Raw genomic sequence first — 22798 nt, 5'->3', positions numbered from 1 at the left:
ACATACCGGTTGGAACAGATTGGATAGCCTATGTTCCAAACATTGTAGTCTTGCATAGCCAGACCAATCTACAAACTTGGTTTACATTGTACCGGTGCTGGAGAAAGGTCTGGCTGGACTCATTACCATTCGGCATAGTGGGGAAAAACGCTCTATTTCTTTAAAACAATCAAATTCAAATAACCGTATTGGCATGTCAGATGAGAAATGTTGCTAAAGTAGTACAGAAAAGTTTTAACTAATAATAAGATCAAAATTGTCTTTGACGGAGCGGTTGCTACTATAGGTTATTGCAGCACTGCTCTGTGTAGTTGTTTCAAGTAGTCTGATTGGCCGACCACGTGAATCGGGAGCCACTGATTGGGCAGTAATAAACCAATGACAAGGCTTATTCCCAAAACCTACATCCATTGAGTCAGACTACAGACACTGTGTGTGTTGAGATATTCTGAGGTACTATTAGAGATTCTACAGGTGGATGAACAAGCAAACAAGTCCCCTCATATACAATGGCTTTCCACAATGACTTGTGTGATTTTCTTTACTGTTGACTATGGGAACATAAACTAATAAAATAAAATACATTACCGCTCTCTTCCCTCCCACTCCTTCTCTCTCTTCTCTCTCTCTCTCCTCTCCCTAGATCATTTCAAGCTGACCTTTTTGCACCTTTTTTGTCTCTGCATGTGTGTTTGCATGCCTCCCACTCCTGTTTACCCTGACGTGATCCCAGGTGACACAACGTCCTGCATTGCGCAGGTGCCCTTTGATGATCTTATCTGGCCGTGATCCCAGTCGGCTCAGTGGAGCCAACGAGACAGATTGCTGTGCCATTGTTAGCCTTATTTACAGGCTAAAGTAGAGAGAGGATGAAGAATCTTAATTTATAGATCACATCTGCTTTGTGTGTACCGCAATCTTACTCTGAGTACCAGAAGAAAAGTGGACTTCTGTGCACTTCATTGAGTCTGTTCATTAAGTTTAAGTTTAAGCCAGGGTTGCCTGTTGAGGGAATCAGTCATTATCTCCAGTCAAAATCATCCATTGAGTCAGTGCTATGCCTCTTGCTGTGTGAGGCACCACCCCCCACCAGAGACCAGCTCTGATCAGCCCTGGGATAGACGCTCTCTGTGGGAGAGAGAGAGGGAGAGAGAGAAAGAGAAAGAGATAGAGAGAGGAAGAGAGAGAGAGGAAGATAGAGTGATTGAGAGAGAGAGAGAAAGAGGAAGAGAAAGAGAAGGGGGCTTCTGAGGACACATGAGAGGAGCAGCTGTATCTATCTCTCTCTTTCTACATCCATAGAGGGGAGGGGAGGAGACGGGGGAGGAGTAGAGGGAAGAGGTGGGAGCAGGAGAGGAGAGATATTGAGTTGCTGATGGTGTGCAGCGAGGTGTGGACAAGGGGAAGTGAGAGAAGGGGGGTGAAAATGGATACGACGCCCAAGGAAGCGTTCAACATTTGATTGCACCTGCTTCATATGGGTGCAGTCTGCAGACTTAAATTCAAAGCTTTTTGACTATTTTATGTTTATGACGACCAAAAAGGAAAGGATGGCCAAGTTATACAGCATATATAGGCCTATATTCTCTGCTGTCATTCTGACTGAGCTCACTTTTCACAGTTGTGGGAAATCTCCCGACATGACACAAAATGGATATGAAGACAAAATATTTAAGATACTAATAATCTGTCTATTAATTATCTCGATTACTAGTGCTCCAAACCATGGACAATGCAAGTGTAGCAGAGGAGCCATTGCGCAGGCAATCCAGGCCTGCTTCCGGGGGTCCCAGGTCCCAGATCAGGCCTTTCACACTAAAGGGGGCCTGTGTAAACACCAGAGAGAGCCAGGGCCGTTCACACCCCCGTCCTAAGGACCACATCAAAGGACTCGCCCAGAACAGGCCCAACTTTACGACCCTCTCACTCTCTCACCAACTGCAGTACACAGTATAGTCTGGAGAATTCCAGAGCCTGCATTCATAAGAAAACTGCCATGAAACCGAGTCATCCTCCCAGAGTCAGTGTTTATTATTATTATTGTGAATCCTACGTGTGATTAAGATGTGAAGAAGTGTTTATACTCTACGTGCTCCGGCCAATGTACTGGATATGATAATGTCATTTTTATTAATGTCCTTCCAATGTGGTGGTAATGAGATCGGATTAAAACATATCCTGGAAAATTACTATCAGTCTCTCCGACCCCGAAAGGAGAGGTCACGAATCAACTGGTCACAGGACTGGGGCACAGGCACCCACCCCCGACAAGCGGCAGGTATTTAAGCTGCGGGACGCCATTGTTCTTTCTCGTTTCAACTCTGGGTTCATCTGTCCTAAAACATCACGGATCCTGTGTGCCGTTACAAGCCAGTAATTGTCTCAGTGGAACTCCAGACCAAGCCGTAGGTATAGCCGAGTCGACGCGCGTTGTACCTACTGAAAAGCAACTAAGCCACAACTGTTCCTCGGATCCATTTCTCGGCAAGAGCGGGAGTGGAGCAGTGAGTTTGCAACTTTAATTCTGAACCATTTTCGGTTGGCTGTACACCAAACAGCGCCGGAATAGACCCTGTACTACTCGGTAAACTCTGAGTGTCAAGCCTGAACTCTGGGTCGCTGCGAATCACAACGCCAACAACAGCAAAACCACGACGCAACGAGCCGGTGTTAAGGAAAAATCTTACTTGGTTTAGTTTAGATTTCAAAGAACACGCTGAGTGGTCGGTCAAGCTGGTTTTAAACAAAGGCAATCGTTTTATTCTGTTACGATTCTGCAGAGTCGGACTCTAGCACAGGAAGTGAATCCAGGCAGAGTGAGTCAGATGTGGACGAGGTCGATAGGTTATACAGTGAAAAAGGAAGTGACATAGTTTCAGGATGAAGAGGACAGGGAAGTGATGTCACACAGGAAGAATTTGTAGTTTTAACAGACTGATCTATGAGAACGAACTACAAAGTTAGAACAACAGTCAAGTAGGAAAACAGAACACTTTGGTGAGACTTGAATTTCATTCACACCGGCGGATGACGCCCATCAACCAAACCAACAACGCTGGTCACGTGGTCTTCGAGACTACACCGAGAGCTGTCCAGTCAAAGCGAGCCGCGCGCCACACAAACCATAAGGTCCATGCTAACGCTGCTCGGTTGATGTGTTGTGGTTGCTATGTGTTGCTGAGTTAGATCTTAAGCCAGGCTGCACTCATCATTTATTCCCTTCCTGCTTTGTTTCCATCCTGCCACATTTGTGTTCCCATATATTGTTGAATTGGGTCTTTTCATATTATCCTGATAATTGATTAGTATACTTCAACAAATATTCCATGCTTTGACCCCGTCGGGATTGTTGGCATACGATTGTTTGATAGATCACACGTGGACGCAGTCCTACCATTATTTCAGCGATGGAATGTGTGATAGAATGTGCGCCAGTTTGATAAATGAGGGCCAATATATATGTGTGTGTGCACGTGTGTGTGTGTGTGTGTGTGCGCGTGTGTGTATGCATATGTGTGTGTGTGTGTGTGTGTGTGTGTGTGCGTGTGTTCAGGTGCTCCTGTGTCAGTACATGTGTATCTGTGTGTCTCTTTGAGTATGAGAGTGAAAGAATGTGAGTGAGAGTGAAAGAGATAGATCTGGAAGATGAGAGATTGAGGAAGGTCATGATGCTGGGGGGGGAATTCAATTTCGGGTGGGACCCGCTGGTGGGAGCCAGTGATTGTGTTATCAGAATATCTCAGGGTGTAGCCTAGACTACAGTGCGTTTAGCATGCCGGTGCTGTGTGGGCGTACGACAATCAAGAGAGGAGCCGGGTGATTGAAGGTTGTGTGATGGGAGCTATATCCTGTGGGCTAATCGCTAATCCAGATGGAGGAGAGATCCCAGCCCAAAGGGGGTCTTCCTGTCTTGAGGAGAGGTGAGCGGGGAGCAAGGGGAGGAGGGGTGGGGGTGGGGGGGGGGGGGGGGGGGCATGGAAGCGGAGCGAGGATGAGGATGAGGGCTGGAGGGGTGGTTTGGGGGGCTCATTGGGATGTCATTACCCTAGCCTCCATCAGTTTCCAGGGACGGGGATAGAGAGGAGAGAAGATGAAGACATGGTAGACACACACACACACACACACACACACACACACACAGTGCAATTGACATTATGTGCCGATGACAAAACACCACTAGTTTTACTCACAGACGTGTATACACACATACACACACACGCACAGTGCAATTGACATTATGTGCCGATGACAAAACACCACTAGTTTTACTCACAGATGTGTATACACACATACACACACACGCACGCACGCACAGGCACACACACATGCACAAACATTTCAATACGCGCCATTAGGTGAGAGGGATGTGTTAGCGTTGGTGTGGTGAGTGACAGGTGGAAATGGGGTTCACGATCACACCTGTCAGAGGGTCAGCTGCACAGGCGTGTCTCTGGGGACAGATATTACTGTGCGATAGCAGAACCACTCAATCATGTCATGCGCTGGCACCCTCACATGCAAAATCAAGAAGGTCTCTGGTGCGTACGAAACACAGCTCGACATCCTGCATCGCATACATTAGCAGTCATTATTACACGGCGATCTGAAATACTCGATTCTGATTGGACATTCTTCTATACGGTTAGTTATTTCTCAACAGACCAACGTTAGGGGCAACGGAGCAATATCGACCTCTTCTAGCGGCAATACTGTTAGACTGTTGTTATTTAGCTATTGTTAAGCTAATTCCCTGGCAAAATAAAAAGCGTAACGTTACTACTACCAACCAGGGAAAGAACAGAGAGGAGATCCATTTGACTGTCAACTTCCACATCCCCAATGCCCCATTTAGCCTGTCCAATTTCATAACTAATTAATTACTCATTAATTTCACCTAAGCATTTTTCATAACTGAAGCCAACTGTTGCTTTTTTTCCCGCTGAAGCTACATTAAATATATTCTAATCAATATTTTTCTAGGCTTCAGACTGCCACCAATTTAGTGGTAATTGCCACCAAAATTCTCCACTGCCACTAAAAAAAAAAATGGTGGCAATGCTCACCTCTCCGCAGACACAGGATAGCATTTCACCTATCCTGAGCCCTCCTCCTTCAGGGGCAGCCAGGAGCAGTGGGCAGCCATCCCTCATGGCGCCCGGGGACCAAGTCCAAGTGCTCAGTCCAGGTCTTGGTCAGGGACCGGACTGAAGAGCCTCTCTTCTTCTGCATGTTTTTCGTATTTGGTTCTACTACTGTAAGTACTGCGCCACGTGCCACACGTGAGCCATTTGGGGGTTCAGTGTCTTGCTCAAGGACTCTTCGGCACACTCTGGAAGCTGGGATGAGGTAAAGCAAGAATGTGAATGCTTCTCAAGGATGGCAGGGATGTAAGCACGTCCTGTGGGTTTACTGGAATAGCGAGAGTCCCATTACATCACCCGGACACATTTTGGCAACTGGACCTTATTTGTGACTAGCCTGATGACTAGCCTGATGACTAGCCTGGTGACTAGCCTGGTGACTAGCCTGGTGACTAGCCTGATGACTAGCCTGATGACTAGCCTGGTGACTAGCCTGGTGACTAGCCTGGTGACTAGCCTGGTGACTAGCCTGATGACTAGCCTGATGACTAGCCTGATGACTAGCCTGGTGACTAGCCTGGTGACTAGCCTGGTGACTAGCCTGATGCTCAGATGGTTTGCTTTGCATAACCATCTGGGGCCTCTGTTGGAAACTGTTTGGAAAATGTTCAAAACTACTTAGCAGATGATTGGATGAATCATCTGATTTTTTTTTTTTTGAAAAGGTCTATCACGAGCTAACTTCAACTGCTCCACTCTGTCATAAGCCCACTCAGCGTACAGTAGCTCTTTGTATTTCAAATTCCTCAGAATCAAAGCTGATTAGCGGGATCATTTATAGACCGGGTTTAAAATGTTCTCTATCAAGAGTATCCAGACTGATTTGCAAGTAACAGCATGAGCTCTCTACATCAGGATGGTCTCATGAGGCTAATTTGTGAATGCACCACTTGTGAATAAAATGTAAGTGTTGCTGCTTCTATACAGTATGTGTGTCTGTTCATAGAATGAGATTTAGACCAATCTGGAGTAGCCAATAGTGTTTCACACCAGCACTAGGGGGAAGTAGAGATTGCTCAGAAACCTGCTTACTTCACCACGTGTGATTTTTCGATAATGAAAGGCTGGCCATCCTATCCCTTACATATTCACTCTCCTCACAGTATACTCCAAAATGATTGGCATCCCTGACTGGAAATGCACAAACAATGGCAAAAAATTTATAAAGAATATAATTATAGAGAAACGGAATATACCAACCTAACCCCAATGTGTGAAATACTGTACTATATTAATGTTTCAATAGAACCAACCAAAATCATAGCAATTATTTAATACCAAATTAATTTGAACAAAATCAAGGTTTCATCATTATTGGCACCCCTTATTTAGTACTTAGTGCAACCACCTCTGGCAAGGATAACAGCATGGAGTCTTTTCCTGTAATGTTTGACAAGGTTAAGGAACACATTTGGAAGGATTTGGGACCATTCCTCTGGGCAGATCCTTTCAAGATCCTTCACATTCTTGGGTTTGCGCAGGATTGAGGTCTGGCGACTGATATGGTCATTGCAGAACCTCATTCCTGAACGCAGTTAAGAAGAAGTTAAGAAGAAATGTCTTCTTAACTCCACTTACGAAATTCCCGGGACAATTCTGGCATTCCTGAATGGTTTGGGATTTGTTCTCATCTAAGAACAGGATTTAAGAACGCGGAAATGCAGTCGTAGGACGTAGGTAGGCCAGATTGGAGTGCGCCCATGTTCGCAAGGGCTGAATTTATGAGAAATCTGAGGTGATTGCGTTCACATCAATTCTACAGACATCCTAGGCTTGGAATAAGAATAATAATAAATACGAGAATATTTGTATTATTTCCAAGTGCGTTTCATTTATAGTCATGATTCTACGAGGCATCGTGGCTAAAATAAATCCACCAGCGCATCAACCACAGTCTCTGCCTCCTGATCCGGTAACGCGTATGCCTCCGGCCACTTCGTGAAATAGTCCATGGCGGCCAGCACGTAGCGATTGCCTTTATCAGTGCGCGGAAAACGGCCCCACCACTGCCACTCTCTCCATGGGGGCTTCCACCCCCAGCTGCTGGAGCAGTGCGTGGGACTGGTCTGGTGGGCCCTTGTGTGCTGCGCAGAGGTCACAGCAGCGGCAGAAATCCTCTACGTCCCTTTTCATCTGCCCCCAGTAGAGGCGGCAGAGGGTTTTTGTGATGCTGAAGTGCCCCGCCCCCGCGGTGCCATGGGAGCTTTTCAACACAGTCTCTCTCATTGCTTTAGGGACCACCACACACCACCGGTTCTCTCCCGTAGCCGGCTCCCTCCATGCTCTCTGTAGGACCCCATCACACACCTGCAGAGCCGCAAAGTCTGCCCACAGTCCCTTTGTAGCAGTGGTGCCCCCTGCCACCTCCCCCCAGGGTGGCCTCTGACCTGTCTCCACCCACAGGTTGTAAGTCAGTGTCCTGCTCTTGCTGTGTTCACCTGCAGCTCCCTGAAGACCGGCCCTCCTCCCTCGTGCTCGGGGCATATTTTCACGTCCTCCCGGAGCTCTCTCTCCCTTGCCTCCCTCTTCTCGCAGTGTCGACACCCCCACCCGGAGCACAGGGGCGTCGTTGAGCACAGGAGTGTGCTCAACGGTGAAATTGAAGTCTGCCAGCTTCTCCAGCCATCGGCACACCTGCCCTTCTGGCTCTCGAAAGGACATCAGCCACTGGAGAGCTGAGTGATCAGTTCTGATGGTAAATGGCAGGCCATAGAGGTAGTACCTGAAGTTTTTAACCGCCTTAACGACAGCCAGGAGCTACCGGCGGGTGACGCAGTAGTTCCGCTCAGTCTTGTTGAATGTGTGGCTGAAGTAGGCCACCGCTCTTTCTCCTTCCAGCCCCACCTGAGACCGGGGCCAGGGGTCGGAGCACAGGGGCCTCTGTTAGTGCTTGTTTTAAGAAGACACTTAAGAAAATGTTCAGGAATGAGTGTTCGGTGAGGATCTTGAGGTACCTATGCTTTGGGTCATTGTTGGAAAGTCCACCTACGGCCAAGTCCAAGCCTTTTTAGCAGAGGCAACCAGATTGTTAGACAAAATTGCCTGATACTTGGTGGAATTCATTATGCCATCAATCTTAACCAATGACCCAGGACCTCTGGAATTAAAACAGCCCCAAAACATCACTGACCCACCATCATATTTCACCATGGGTATGAGGTGCCTCTGCCTGTATGCATCTCTGCTTTGACGCCAAACATGCAAATGCTGTAGCTGACCAAAACGTTCAATTTTGGTCTCATCTGACCAGAGCACGTTCTTCCAGTTATAATTTAAATGTTGTTCGGCAAACTCCAAGCGCTTGCTTCTGTCTTGTGGTCAGAATAGGCTTTCTTCTGGCAACCCCATAGAGCCTGGAGTTGTAGAGGTGGCGTCTGGTGCTTTTTGAAACCTGCTGACCCCAAGACGCCACCTAGGCCTGCATTTCACAGTGATTCTTGGGGATTTTGTTGCTTCTCTCCATCCTCCTCAGTATCCTGGGGGGCAACATGCAGTTGCATCCTCTACCCATGAGGTTTTCAACGGTTTCATATCTTTTGCATTTTTAAATAATTGCCCTGACAGAGCTGAGTGGTATATTCGATTGCTTGTGGATCTTCTTGTAGCCATTACCAGAATTATGAAGGTCTACTACAGTCTGTCTCTTTTGAACTGGCACTTCTTTCTGCATGGTTTTGGTTTACAAAGGGATATGTGTTCTTTCGTTTTTATACCATAGTGAAACAGTAAGTGATGTAATGGCGCAATATAGTTCCTTAAGACTTAAATAAGTGGAATGTAATACCTAATTTTGGTGGATGCTATTTACAATAATCTTTAAGGGTGCCATTAATTGTGAAACATTGATTTGGAGGAAATTGATTTGAAATTAAACAGTTTTTGGTTGGTTCCATCACATGCTGGTATTTGAAGTTTCTCTATAATTATAGTGTTAATCATTTTTAAAAACAGTGATTGTGCATTGCCTGTCAGCAGTGCCAGAAATTTTGGAGCCCACTGTATGTCTCAAACAACATCAAGCTAGCTGATTCAAAGCTTCTACTAAAATATGAAGTTATACATTAGGTGTGATTAGAATGTGATGACAGTTATACAATATGTATCCTGGTCTGATGGTTCTGGTCTGAGGGTTTTCCAGATGACAAATTATTCAAAGCAAGATAATAAGCCTATCACCTACCTGGTGTTTATTGAACAGAGGCAATTTTCCAGATTTGCATGAACCAACTCAGGAAGTCACTCAAAGTGTGAGTGGAGTTTTTAATTGTAATCCCCTCACGTCTACCACTTTCTCCTGTCTGCTCTCACACTGAGATTCAAAGTAAATTGACGCTCTGCCTTAGAGCAGGCTTTTTTTGTGGGGAAATGAATGCCTGGTCTTGTTTGTCCCATCCTGTTAATGTCCTCAGAGTGTGGTGGTAATTAGGTTGCAGACAGACATCTGCCATCTCTTTCCACAGCTGAAACTATCAGCTAGAAACATCTCTGCCTCAACTCCCTGACTGCAGATGTGTTAAACTGAGGCCCCCTGGTGGCCGGAGTGTGCAACAACCAGACTTCTGGAGGACTGTGATTGTCCGTGTTGTTCGGTCAACCAACCTACTCCTGTGTATTCAGACAGCATTGAGAATTTCGTTTTTAGTGTCTCTGATGAAGTGGTCTTCTGGAGGATTATAGGCTCTGGGCAAAGATGAATGTTTGGACTGTGACTGAGTCAGCTCATGTGCATTCGAGGGTTACCACCTACTGCCTGAAATGGGGAAGTGCAGGACACTGAGTTCTAAAAGGAAGAGTAAGCTATTACTGATTACTGAATACTGATAACAGTAATGACACAAATATAAGGCTTGAAGATGTGAAGAAAGAATAAAGAGGAGGAAGAGGCTGAAATGTGACAGAGAACGTTCCCCTCAATGAGAGCTGTTCCTGTCTGAGGACTCCCATTCACCCAACCACCTGCCAGGGTCATGTTTGTACTGTAGAGTTCACTGTTGAATTATTGAGGAAAATGTGGTGAATTCAGTGATTCTGTTTGTTCTCATTCAAAGCCTGGGGCTGTTGATAATGTGGGGGTTTGCACTGTTCTCAGATCTAATGGCATCATCACTTGTAGTTTTAAAAGTGTGTGTGTGTGCGTGCGTGCGTGCGTGCGTGGGTGGGTGGGTGAGTGTGTGTGTGAGTGTGTGCGGGAGTGTGTGCGCGAGTGTGTGCGTGTGTGTGTGTGTGTGTGTGTGGTGAAAGACTACTATGACTGCTATGTGGTGGTGGATAAAAGATTCAAGATCCCTTTATTTGTCACATGAACGGTGTACAGTCACAGTCAAATATTGCTGCCGGCTTTAAGATTATGCTTGATACAGATAAACTCTAATACTCAATTACAAATTTACAAGTTACAACTTTACAAATTATGAAAATTAATAAGTTTACAATACAAATTAACAAGAACTACACAATAAGTACCCTTAATATACAGTATAAGATGGATTATGTATGTGCTATATGGATATGAATAAATAATACATAAATTAATAAACATGGGGGAGGGTGGGCATGGGTAAATTATGAACATGCTATAGTTAATATTAATAGCTATAGCTATTAATAATAATAGTATATATATATATATATATATATAATATAAGAGGCGTGTGGGTGATCTGGATGCTTACTATGAGACTGGTGTGTTTAGGAGGTGAGTGAGACAGAGAGTGTGTGTGTGTGTGTGTGTAGGGGAGTGCACGCATGTGTACGTACGTACGCGAGCGCGTGGGCGGGAGCATGTGTGTGTCCAGGTGCGCGAGGGTGCGACCGCAGTGCGTGAGGCGGCAGCAGCCAGGGCCAGTCAGCATCTCCTCTCCGCCTCTCCTGCTTCTCTCCAGAGGTTCCGGCCCGGTGACCCACCCCCACGCTCCGCGGCTCTCCCGTGGTGGGGGCTGTCCCCTGGGAGCTGTCCCCTGGGAGCTGTCCCCTGGGAGCTGTCCCCTGGGAGCTGTCCCCTGGGAGCTGTCCCCTGGGAGCTGTCCCCTGGGAGCTGTCCCCTGGAGCTCCCCAGTCGATGGCATCGCTGACCGACTCTAAATGTCACTCCATCAGCCCGGGCACCTGTCCACAGGTCTATTGACTCACAATGAGACACACCACTTAGTCATCATCACAGCTAATTCTATTCTATCTCATAGGGATCTTATTCTATTCTATCTCCTAGGGATCTTATTCTATTCTATCTCCTAGGGATCTTATTCTATTCTATCTCCTAGGGATCTTATTCTATTCTATCTCATAGGGATCTTATTCTATTCTATCTCCTAGGGATATCGCTAGTCTTATTAATACCGTTACCTGTGCTGAGCTACAGTGCTCCTACATCAGTTAAGACAAGCGAGATCTTGATGGATCGCCTGCTCTCGTTCCGCTCCCGAAGCTTCGACCTCTGAAACACTGCTTCCCTCAGAACCAGTCTGAGCCTGCCAGGCGTTCACACAGGAACACGCAACACCGATTGAATTTGCAGCTCAAGCTTCCTATTATAATGTGTATTTGAGATCTCCCCTAAGAGCCGTTTGCAGTTTTGCCTCGGCTCAGAACTCTGTGTGTAAACTCTGAGTGCGCCGGTCATGGTTATTGTGTGAGTCAATAGGATCGACAAGCAGATACGAGTCTGCACTCAAATTAAGAGGGAACTGGTGAGAGATCAATAGTATTATTGTTCAGTAGTAGAACCATTTTGTGGACCATTTCGTTTCCACGTGGAGATGAATAAAGTGCCACTACTATTACTAACATACTGTACACTCACAACAACAGAGAAGTGTGCAAATAGCTCTTTGATTTGAGGTAAGGCGAGGCGTGGAGAGAGGGACGATTCAGCAGTGCAACCTCTCCCCACTCTCCTGGGTTGAGGAGATCCGTCGAACCGCAGTCCGCCTGACCTCACAGACCGTCCAGTGGGAGGGAATGGACTTTCTGAGTCCTCCTCACATAGACACGCACGCAGGCGCCCACACACACACACACACACACACACACACACACACACACACACACACACACACACACACAATCAGAACACATGCATTCACACGCACGCACACACACACACACACACACACACACACACACACACACACACACACACACACAATCAGAACACATGCATTCACACGCACGCACACACACACACACACACACACACACACACACACACACACTGGGTCTGGGAATGATGATGAGATGTGGAAGAGAGGTGCACACGCTCGAAGGCAGAATAGATTGGAATAAAGAAAAGAGGTCTATAATGTTTGTTCATTTTTTTACCTATTATTTTTATTTGTAATTTTTTCTCTTTATTTATTACTCTTTCGGGGGGATATCCACACTTGCTTTATTTGTCTCCCTTTGACCTTGTAATCATTTAAGGGTGGCGATTTAAACACAGCCTTCAAATAATACACTACGTTTGTGTCATCATATTGAGCCCCCGCAGTTCTTCTCTCTTTCCCAACCGTTCTGACAGGGGGGTGTTTCTGTGGCGCTCTCTCCTCACACCAGCCCGCCTCTCTCCACCTCCTACCTCTCTCTTCCCACTCACTCCATCGTTCATTCTTCTCTGGTTAACTCCCTCCCTCCCTCCTCCCTCCCCCCTGCCTCTCTCTCTATCTCTCTCTCCGCGTTTCCCCCCTCTCCATTCTCTCTCGTTCCTCTCTTTCACTCCACCTCCTCCGTTCTCTATCTCTCAGAGCCCCCCCTATCTCTCTCTCTCTCTCTCTCTCTCTCTCTCTCTCTCTCTCTCTCTCTCTCTCTCTCGTCTTGGAGACAGTGGTGTGTGCAGCCTCACATCTCCGCTGCTGCCTGGCAGGCTGCTCCCCTCGTGCGCTCCGCTCCGCTCTGCGCCGTTCCCGCACTGCGCTCCTGCCTCTCCTCCTCTCCTCTCTCTGCTCCGTCTTCTCTTCTCCTCTTTCTCCGTCTCTCCTCCTCTTCCTCCTCCTCCTCTGCTCTGGGGAATTTTGTATTTTTTCGCTCGCCGCCGATCCGTGCTGCTCTGACGGGTTTGGGGACGTATGCTCCATCTGGTCCCCGGCAGGACCGCCGCCGCTACAGTGGGACCGGGAATCTCTGGAGTCGGCGTCTGGATGCCCCCTGGCGCTCCGAGGTCGTCCGTCGCGCCCCGTGGATCTGTGGGGAGGGAGGGGGGAGGGCGCGGGAGGGAGGGAGGGGGTGAGCGGACCAGGGGGCGAGGGCGGTCGTGGTGCTAGCGCTGGTCTGTAGTCCGTCGGGGGGGTCATGCTCTGGGACCTGGGCTCTTGTCGGCTGGACACCCCCCTGCTCTGCCCCCCTGGAGGCGGGGCGGCGTTCCTGGCTCTGGGGAAAGGCGGGCGGCGGCGGGAGGAGCCCGAGAGGGAGACGGAGCGGGCACCATGAACCAGCTGGACGCCCCGCCGCGGCCACTCAACTGGACCATCAGGAAGCTGTGCCACGCCGCCTTCCTGCCCTCTGTGCGCCTGCTCAAGGTACCGCTGGACAGAGACGGGGGGGAGGGGTGAGGGGGGAGGGGGGTGGGGGTGGGGGGGGTGCGTGGGGGGGGGGGGGCGTGGAAGAGAGAGTGTGAAACGCAGAACGAAGACTATAACGAAGGAGGGTTGGATGTGGCAAACCAATTGGGGATGGATGGATGGATGGATGGAGGGATGGAGGGATGGAGGGGTAGCACCCAGAGATGGAGAGGGAGAAGATGGAGGGAATGAAAAGAGGATTAACAGGAGCGGGCAGGGGGAGGGAGGGAGGGAGGGAGAGAGGAGGGAAGAGAGAAGGAGCGAGAGGTAGAGTAAACAGGCAGAGGGGGGCAGGTGTGTAGAACGGAGGAGAGCTCCGGGGATGATGACTGGGGGGATGAGGAGAGGGTGAGGGGCTGAGTTGGGTCAGGTGAAGGAAGAGAGGGATGTGACAGGGATAGGAGGAAACGAGTTCTAGGAGGAGGGCAGGAGTCGTGGTGAAGTCCAAAGGTGTGTGTGTGTGTGTGTGTGTGTGTGTTTCTGTAGGTGTGGGTTTAATTCAGTGGTTTGCAGGTTTTAAGAGCTGACATGCATTTACATGCAGGCTTAATGACAAAGTTTAGCATAAAGACCCTGCAGTTTGAAGGACCTCCAGGCTTGGCCCTGCCTGTCAATGTCATTGTTATTTTATTAAATAGCACCGTTCATCAATTCAAATCAATGCAGCGTGGAGCTTTACATAAAAAGAGATCGATACATAAACAGAAATCATAGTATAACCTTGTTATAACCAGCCATATCCTATTGTTTTTAACAGAACTAGTATTAAAGAGTGTGTGTGTGCGTGCGTGTGTGTGTGTTTATGGTTGGTTGTAAGGGTTCCAACAACGGGATGCCCAAGAAGAGGGCTAAACGCCTTGCTAAGTACTGCTCTCTCTCTGCTGTCATGGCAGCAGTCATATATGGCGGAGACGCTGCTACTTGTACCCATGAAAGATGTGTGAAAAAGAAAGTTATGCCGCTGGTCCATGAATTATGATTGCATACTGGCTGCACCTTTAGTATTTGTGGCTCTGTAATGTAATTTTCTCTATGTGGACATAAATCAATGGTTAATATGTGTGTGTGTGTGTGTGTGTGTGTGCGTGTGTGTGTGTGTGTGTGTGTGTGTGTGTGTGTGTGTGTGTGTGTGCGTGTGTGTGTGTGTGTGTGTGTGTGTGTGTGTGTGTGTGTGAGTGAGTGAGGGGTTTGGTAATCTCTGATGGGGTTGGAGAGTGTGTGATCTCTCTTAGGGGGATGTCAGAGCGTCCGTCTGATAGGCCTGTCATTATATGTGGCCACATTTCTGCAACGCCAAGCACTTTCTCTGTCTGCCGTTCAGCTCCATTACCTGCCTGCTGTGAAGCGCGTGCATGTGTGCGTGCGTGTGTGTGTGTGTGTGTGTGTGCGTGTGTGTGGTTGTTGGTTGCGGGGGGAGGGGGGGGGGGGGGTTGCACAGTTTATGTGATTGCTTGCATTGAGAGGTAAGTAGGCTTGACTGATGATATGCTTGTGTGTGTGTGTGTGTTTTCTGTGTGAGAGACAGCAGGCAGCGCTGCCAGTGAAGGAATCTCTCAGATCTCTTATCTCTGCCACACACCCACACACACACACACACACACACACAAACAAACACACAACTTTCCTGTTGATCTCTCACACTCTTTAACAATCTGACAAATGCTTTGAGGATCCCGATGTGGAGGTTTTGCTCAGGAGATTGATCGTTGACTGCTGTTGTTGTTGTTGTTGCTGGAGTGTTAATCTGTAAGAGATGAAGGTGTTCGGTGTTGTTGGCAACATGCCCCCTTTCAGTTACACTGAACTCAACAGTGGTTTGCGTTCAGAGAAATTACATTGGTTTATTGGTTTGGTGTTATTGCAGAATCACTGTGCTGTGAGCAGGCCACAGCACTCATCTACACAGCAAACACACAGCTGAATGTCACTGACCGCTTACCTGCCGCTGCCAAGTAGGGGAGCAGTTCATCAAAAGGCTGTTACCCCTCCCCGCCGCCATGCGCTGCCACGGCAACCACCATCACACCCACCGATTGGCCTTTAAGCTCGGCCGACGTGGGTGGGAGGGTCACCGCCCCACCTTACGCTCAGGATAAGTCGTGATATTGATCGAAGGAAGATTGAACATCCGGGTGGCGGCCGGAGTCTTCGCCTCGCGGTAGTGATGCGCCATCAACTCCCACCTGGTCACCAGAGAACCAGGCTCGGTCCCAGGGTGCTCGGTGCTGTTACTGTACTGCGGGTTCTAACCTGATGATACTCATTACAGTATATTTCAGGCGGACGCGTAGGTCATCCTGAATAAGAGTGAAGTCCAAAGGTGTCTGGTCTGTCCGCAGCGCGCTGGTAATTCACTAAGGGTTAGCTTAGCTTAGCACGTTATTCATTCTGGGCCTAACTGGCAATGAATCATGTCTTCTTGTCATATTCCAATATGTGTAATTAAATTCTCCACAGTAGCAATGTGTCCCCCGACCTTTAAAAGGATGTGTTTTCATCCCCTGAATAGAAGAGCATCTCTATTAAGGAAGGGACCGAAGGGTTTAATGAATAAGGGCCTTGAGAGGAAGACGAAAACAATAAAGGAACAATATAGTTCCACAACACAAGCTGCCCGCCTGTTCTCTCTGGACAACCTTGAACCTTTTCTGTACCTCAGAGAAGTCTGGACCTGATACGACTGGCTAGGTCAAACTGTCAGCCTATCAGAGACTTCAGATCTGATTGGCTAGATCAAAGTGTCAGCCTATCAGAGGCTCTGGACCTGACGAGGTCAAACTGACAGCTTATAAGAGGCTCTCGACATGGCTAGGTCAAACTGTCAGCTTATCAAAGACTCCAGACCAGCCTAGGTCAAACTGTCACTTTATCAGACTCTGAGCCCAACCTGAGCCAGCTGGAGTGAAGTTCTGTGCAAGTATTGGCATGTCCTTGTCACTAACACCCATGACTTGCATTTTAATAGATTGCACATTGTTTTTTCGGTGACTGAGTCCCGGGTTAAAGATGGTCGCCACACAGCAACACAATAGTATGTCTGAAAGTCTGAAATTGAATGTCTACCCTCTTTTATCTCCTCTGTGTGTACCCCTCCATCATCTCGGTTCCATTTCACACCTCCCTCTCTCCCTCTCTCTCCCTCTCTCTCTCTCTCTCTCTCTCTCTCTCTCTCTCTCTCTCTCTCTCTCTTCCATGTCAATTTCCTCTCTTCTCTGACCCTCTTCGTGGAAATAATAGTTTATTTTCTTTATTTTCACACCTCAATCTTCTCTCCTTGTCTTCTTACCGTAACCTCATCTCTCTCTTTGTCTCTGCTCTTGACCCTCTCTCCCTCTCTCTCTCTTTCTCTCTCTCCTCTCTCTCTCTGTTTCTCTTTCTCTTTCACTCTCTCCCTCTCTCTCTGTCTCTCTCTCTCTCTCCTCTCTCTCTGTTTCTCTTTCTCTCTCTCTCTCTCTCTCTCTGTCTCTCTCTCTCTCTCTCCTCTCTCTCTCTGTCTCTCTCTCTCTCTCCCTTTCTCTCTCTCTGTCTGTCTGTCTGTCTCTCTCTCTCTCTCTCTCTCTCTCTCTCTGTCTCTCTCTTTCTCTCTCTCCCTTTCTCTCTCTCTGTCTGTCTCTCTCTCTCTCTCTCTCTCTCTCTCCTCTGCTTCCTTCCTCTCAGCCCTGTATGATCTCTGATCTCCTCTCCTTCAACCCCCTTTGTAAGAGAAAGAATCAGATAGAGTGTGGCTTGATCATTACCCAAATGTTCTTACACCCCCTGGAGTTGTCCATGAGTGTGAAGTGCTCTCCATTCCTCTTTCTGTCCTTCCCTCTTTCCCCTCTCTTTCTCTCTTTATGGCTCCTCATTCTCTCTCTCTCTCTCTCTCTCTCTCTCTCTCTCTCTCTCTCTCTCTCTTTATCTCTATATTCTTAAGTCCTTGCCCCTTTGCTTCATGAACATAAAGCCTTTTAGGCCAAGGTAAACACCTTATTTAAAATGTATGTAGAGGGAAGCAGCCAAGGAAATAAATGTATCTCTCTTAATGCTAAAAATGCATTTGCATATCATAAACCAGCACACTGTGCGGTAAATCTCCACAGCTGTGCGGTAAATCTCCAATGGCTGTATACAATACCACAGATATAATGCCTATCCTTCTATTGTATCATCACTGTTTTTCACATGGATGGTCCTGTGTGGGTGGCTGCTCATTCATCGTTTTACCTATAGGTGGCACTCTGTCAGTGTTTGTATTAGCAGTGGGGGGGGGGGGGGGGGGGGGGGCTACTGTGTCAAACAGGTTGGGTGATGCCAACAGGGTGATGCCAACAGGGTGATGCCAACAGGGTGATGCCAACAGTACCCAGAGTCCTGCTGGTTAAGTGCTGGAGGAGGTGATAAAATGATTAAAAGGATGAACAGGATGAAACAGTTGTGCAACAGGAGTCGACAGCTCCGCCAAGTTGTCGATGTCTTGACGGTCATGAAAGGAAGTCGCGATCTGCATATTTTACGAAGCAGCCTATGAAATGTTTCCTCAAACTGGACAGGCGACCAAGCTTCCTCAAAGCTCGGAACTTCAATTTTGGGATGGTTATGTCATGTGTCATCAACGTCATGGTTTTCCATGTCACTCATGCGTCCTCTCAGGTGGCTCAACTGAAAACACTCTTGTCCCCTGAGTGTCGTCCTCCTGCTCAACACCAGGTTGAACGTTACTCTTGACACAGAGGAAGTAAAGTCAACTGGCCTGCTCTGTCAATTCATGGACTTAGCCATTGGTAGGTTCTTATCTATAAGCCATTCTGCGTAGACTCCCTGTTATTTATCTGTTTTTCTAACCAGAAAACATGGACATTTTGGGTTACGGTGTCAGGACACTATGCTATGACTGTTCCTAGAGTTCTGACTGAGTTGGGATAAAGGATTTTATGTTTTCTGCACCATATGCATGGAATAGCTGGCAAAATGAACTTACAGTAAACTCCAGGATCACCCTGAATAAATGTAAAGGCATGATCAAATCTAAACAAACGGACTGACTCAATTAATATTAATTGTTTTAATTGAAATAGGATTCATGGCTTCCCTCCAGGATCACCCTGAAGGAATTTAAAGGCATGATGAAATCTAAACAAACGGACTGACTCAATTGATATTAATTGTTTTAATTGAAATAGGATTCATGGCTTCCCTGCACTTTTACTGTAAAGCACTTTTGAGTTGATCTACTGTTTTCACAGTATGAGTGTACTGTATGAAATTAATGTTTGTACTGCCACCATTCTTGGGCCAGGTTGCTCTTGAAAATGGGTCTAAGCCTGCTTAAATAAACTTGAATGAAATGAGTTCATGAGCTCTATGGTGTTCATAAGCTCTTTGTGTAGAGCTACGCCAACACTTTGCGGCAGATCTCCCTCCTGGCTGCACAGAGCAAACATTGGGCCTCGCTAACAGATCAGACTAATCATTAAGATTGTGTGAACAGATTGCTCCCATCGGAACCGGGAAGCTGCAGATTTTCGGATTCAATTAGCCATCTTGTGATATTGACACTCATAATTCACCCACAGTATGTCTCTCTCTCTCTCTCTCTTGCTCTCTCTCTCTCTCTCTCTCTCTCTCTCTCTCTCTCTCTCTCTCCCTCTCTCGTATGCCCACACTCACCCACACCGTGGTGACAGCAGGCCAGGGCGTGCAGAGGGGGAGATCATGTGTCAGAAACACCGGCGAACTGTTTCCGCTCGGTGTGCAGACCCGATCCGGGGTGCGTTATCCGTGGTTCTCTCAACGATCCACCCTTCTTAAACTCCCCGGAAGCCGTCATGTTCACGTCTCAATTAATCAAACGCAGCATGCGTGGAATCACAATGAAGACATTATCTCACTAACGAGGCAAAGGAGGAACTTTGTTCGGCAATTAAGACTTCATTCCTTTCAATACGAATACGCTTACTTCCCATTTGGCATGGCTCCACTAGCGATGGGGAACCGTGCAGACATTTGTGGGCGCTTGCCAGACTCTCTCACCATGTACCGGCAACAAAAGACGAGTTGAAAGGAACTCTTGTAAACTGCCCAGCCTGAATCCATACTAATATTCGACCGTTTGTCAATCATGCCTGGCCGGCCCACAGAACCCAGGCGGAGCCCCCCCCCCTCCCACACACACACCCTACCTTAACATGAGAGCATCCGTGACATCATCAGTAAATTTATGGCTGCAATATTGACCTTTCACCTGCCCTGCTCTCGCACCCTGTTGCGGCTGTGTCACTGGGAGTTATGGGCCTGGCCTTGACGGCTTCTTAATTATGGATACGGACAATAAGTCATGTAACCACTTTCTCATGGACTTGTTTATGTACTGTACAGTTGCACTGGAATAGACCCATGGGGAGACTGTGCGTGTGTGTGTGTGTTTGTGTGTGTGTGTGTGTGTGTGTGTGCGTGCGTGCTTATGTATTTGTATGCATGCATGTGTGTGCGTGTTGTGTGTGTGTTGTTCATGCTTCAGTAACTTGTTTATGTTAGGAGTATGCGAGTGTCTGCTTGTGTGTGCGTGGGTGCTTATGTGTTGTGTGTGTTTGTGGGTGTGTGTGTGTTTGTGTGTGTGTGTGCGTGCGTGCTTGTGTGTGTGAGTGTGTATGTGTGTGTGTGTGTTTGTGTGTGTGTGCGTTGGTGCTTATGTGTGTGTGTGCATGTGTGTGTGTTTGTGTGTGTTTGTGTGTGTATGTGTGTGTGTGTGTGTGCGTGTGTGTGTGTGTGTGCGTGCGTGCTTGTGTGTGTGAGAGTGTATGTGTGTGTGTGTGTTTGTGTGTGTGTGCGTTGGTGCTTATGTGTGTGTGTGCATGTGTGTGTGTTTGTGTGTGTGTGTGTGTGTGCGTGTGTGTGTGTGTGTGTGCGTGCGTGCTTGTGTGTGTGAGTGTGTATGTGTGTGTGTGTGTTTGTGTGTGTGTGCGTTGGTGCTTATGTGTGTGTGTGCATGTGTGTGTGTTTGTGTGTGTGTGTGTGCGTGCTTGTGTGTGTGTGTGTGTGTGTATGAGTGCATGCTTGGTTCGGATCTCAGGCACTAGGGGTCCTCAACTTTTGACTCTTCCGCCCCCTCACACCTGGGGAGTAACACCACCGCGGAGCCAATTACCTGATGAAAGAGGAAAAGCTTCTCAAGAAGAGGCCCTGGCCGAGTGCATTGTGCATTATTAAATCAGTCCAATCAATTAGACTAAGTGCCACTTCCCCATGGATGTGCTTAGAGTGCAGAAGTAGGCTATTTCACATCTGTATGTAAGACTGCTCAGCCAGTACCATATGGTGTGAGTGTGTGTGTGTGTGTGTGTGTGTGTGTGTTTGTGCTGGCATGTGTGTGTGTGCGCGCGGGGGTGTGTGTGTGTGCGTGTGTGTGCGTGTGTGCATGTGTGTGTGTGCGCGCACACACCTGTGTGTGTGTGTATGTGTGTGTCAGGATTTATTGGGGGGTAATTGATGGATACTGAAAGGACCTGAGGAGAAGTACGTTGACAAAACAAACGATCAATACATTTCAATATGATGATGGCTATTGTATTCCTCCCGTATCACCGTCCCGGCTGTTTAGATAATGAAGTGGTTTTCAAGCAGGCACTGGGAGGAGAGGGGTGGGGAGGGGAGGGGAGGGGAGGGGAGGGGAGGGGAGGGGAGGGGAGGGGAGGGGAGGGGAGAGGAGGAGAGAAGGGTCTGGGGGTGGAAAAGCATATAGCTAATGAGCGCCCTTGCACGGTGGTATTTCAAGTCATGGGACCCAAGGGAAACATTAGGTTACACCACCAACAGGGAACTCACACTCATTATTATGATCAGACTCACACCCAGCCTGTTGTTAGATCAGACAGAGGCCAGAGACAGTAATCAGTGTTCCCTCTCAGAGCCCTAATCAGCTCTCTAGTCACGCTGCATCTAAATAGAGGTGATCTGGAGCAGACACGTGTGGCAGCGGCGGTTTGGAAATCAGCACCACGGACAGCGTGCGTCGGCAGCCCAGTCTCTGCCTACGATCTGGATGAAGACACCCAGCGTGGCGTCGGATGTACTCGCCTTAGATCACGTGAATTTATATCATCGTATTCATGAGGACTGCAATCAGTAGAGCGCTCCTGAAGAGGGTACCGAAACGTAGTCCCATTGAAGTCTGATCTGAAATGGAAGTAGTGTGTGAGGGCTTTTCGCTTCATTACTGTTGGCCCTTGGCATTCTCCTAGTCGTATAGCAAGTGTGCAGAAGGCTTTTTTCCTTGTATCAGTAGAACACGTGCACCATATTATGGCAGTGTCCCCTAGAGTGGATAACAGGCTTGTCTGTGGGGTCGGCAATTTTATCTGGACCCGTGGCCATGGTTTTCAGTGGAAAAACAGCTGACGGGCGCAAGTCCGCCAATTGCCTCTAAGCACTGGTGTAAACAGTGTCTGTAACTCAGACTGTAGAGAGTTGTGACCCAGTTAAATATTGCAGTAGCACAACTGCATTAGGAATCTGTTGCTCAACTGAGGTAATGTCCCCACGCATCTATCTATCTATCTATCTATCTGCCAAGCTACATCTCTATCTATCTATCTGCCAAGTTACATCTCTATCTATCTATCTGCCAAGCTACATCTCTATCTATCTATCTATCTATCTGCCAAGCTACATCTCTATCTATCTATCTATCTATCTATCTATCTATCTGCCAAGCTACATCTCTATCTATCTATCTGCCAAGCTACATCCCTATCTATCTATCTATCTATCTATCTATCTATCTGCCAAGCTACATCCCTATCTATCTATCTATCTATCTGCCAAGCTACATCTCTGTCTATCAAGCTACATCTCTATCTGTCTATCAAGCTACATCTCTATCAGTCTATCAAGCTACATCTCTCTCTATCTATCAAGCTACATCTCTCTCTGTCTATCAAGCTACATCTCTCTCTATCTCTGTCTATAATGCTCCCTCCATCTCTCTTCTTCCTCCATGTCCCGTTACCATCTGTCCATCCCAAGGCGTTGATGAAGTGAGTCGGGCCAGATCAATTATCCCCTCCACGTTTCAACTGGAACCGCTTGAGAACATCTCAGTTGAACATGCACAGCCGGTGTCATCATCCC

At 47.7% G+C, this 22798-nt stretch overlaps 1 protein-coding gene across 11 annotated transcripts in view; it reads left to right on the top strand.

Moving 5' to 3' along the window:
* trpm3 (transient receptor potential cation channel, subfamily M, member 3) overlaps positions 1–22798 on the top strand; it is a gene marked incomplete at both ends in the record, with an annotated part of 160975 nt that overhangs the window by 19528 nt on the left and 118649 nt on the right. For 7 of the 11 annotated variants that reach the window (XM_084457243.1, XM_084457242.1, XM_084457249.1 and 4 more), the window contains one exon: positions 13559–13651. The exons of the other annotated variants lie outside the window; for them this stretch is intronic. In XM_084457243.1, coding sequence (XP_084313369.1) covers positions 13559–13651 — 93 coding nt within the window. Of the gene's footprint in view, positions 1–13558; positions 13652–22798 lie in introns of those variants that run through there. 11 annotated transcript variants of the gene reach the window in all.

Source organism: Borostomias antarcticus (assembly GCF_949987555.1).
Source record: "Borostomias antarcticus genome assembly, chromosome: 23".
In the NCBI taxonomy this organism is placed as follows: Eukaryota; Metazoa; Chordata; class Actinopteri; order Stomiiformes; family Stomiidae; genus Borostomias; species Borostomias antarcticus.
The sequence above is the reverse complement of the archived record's forward strand: the minus strand, read 5'-3'. Positions and strand labels throughout refer to the sequence as shown.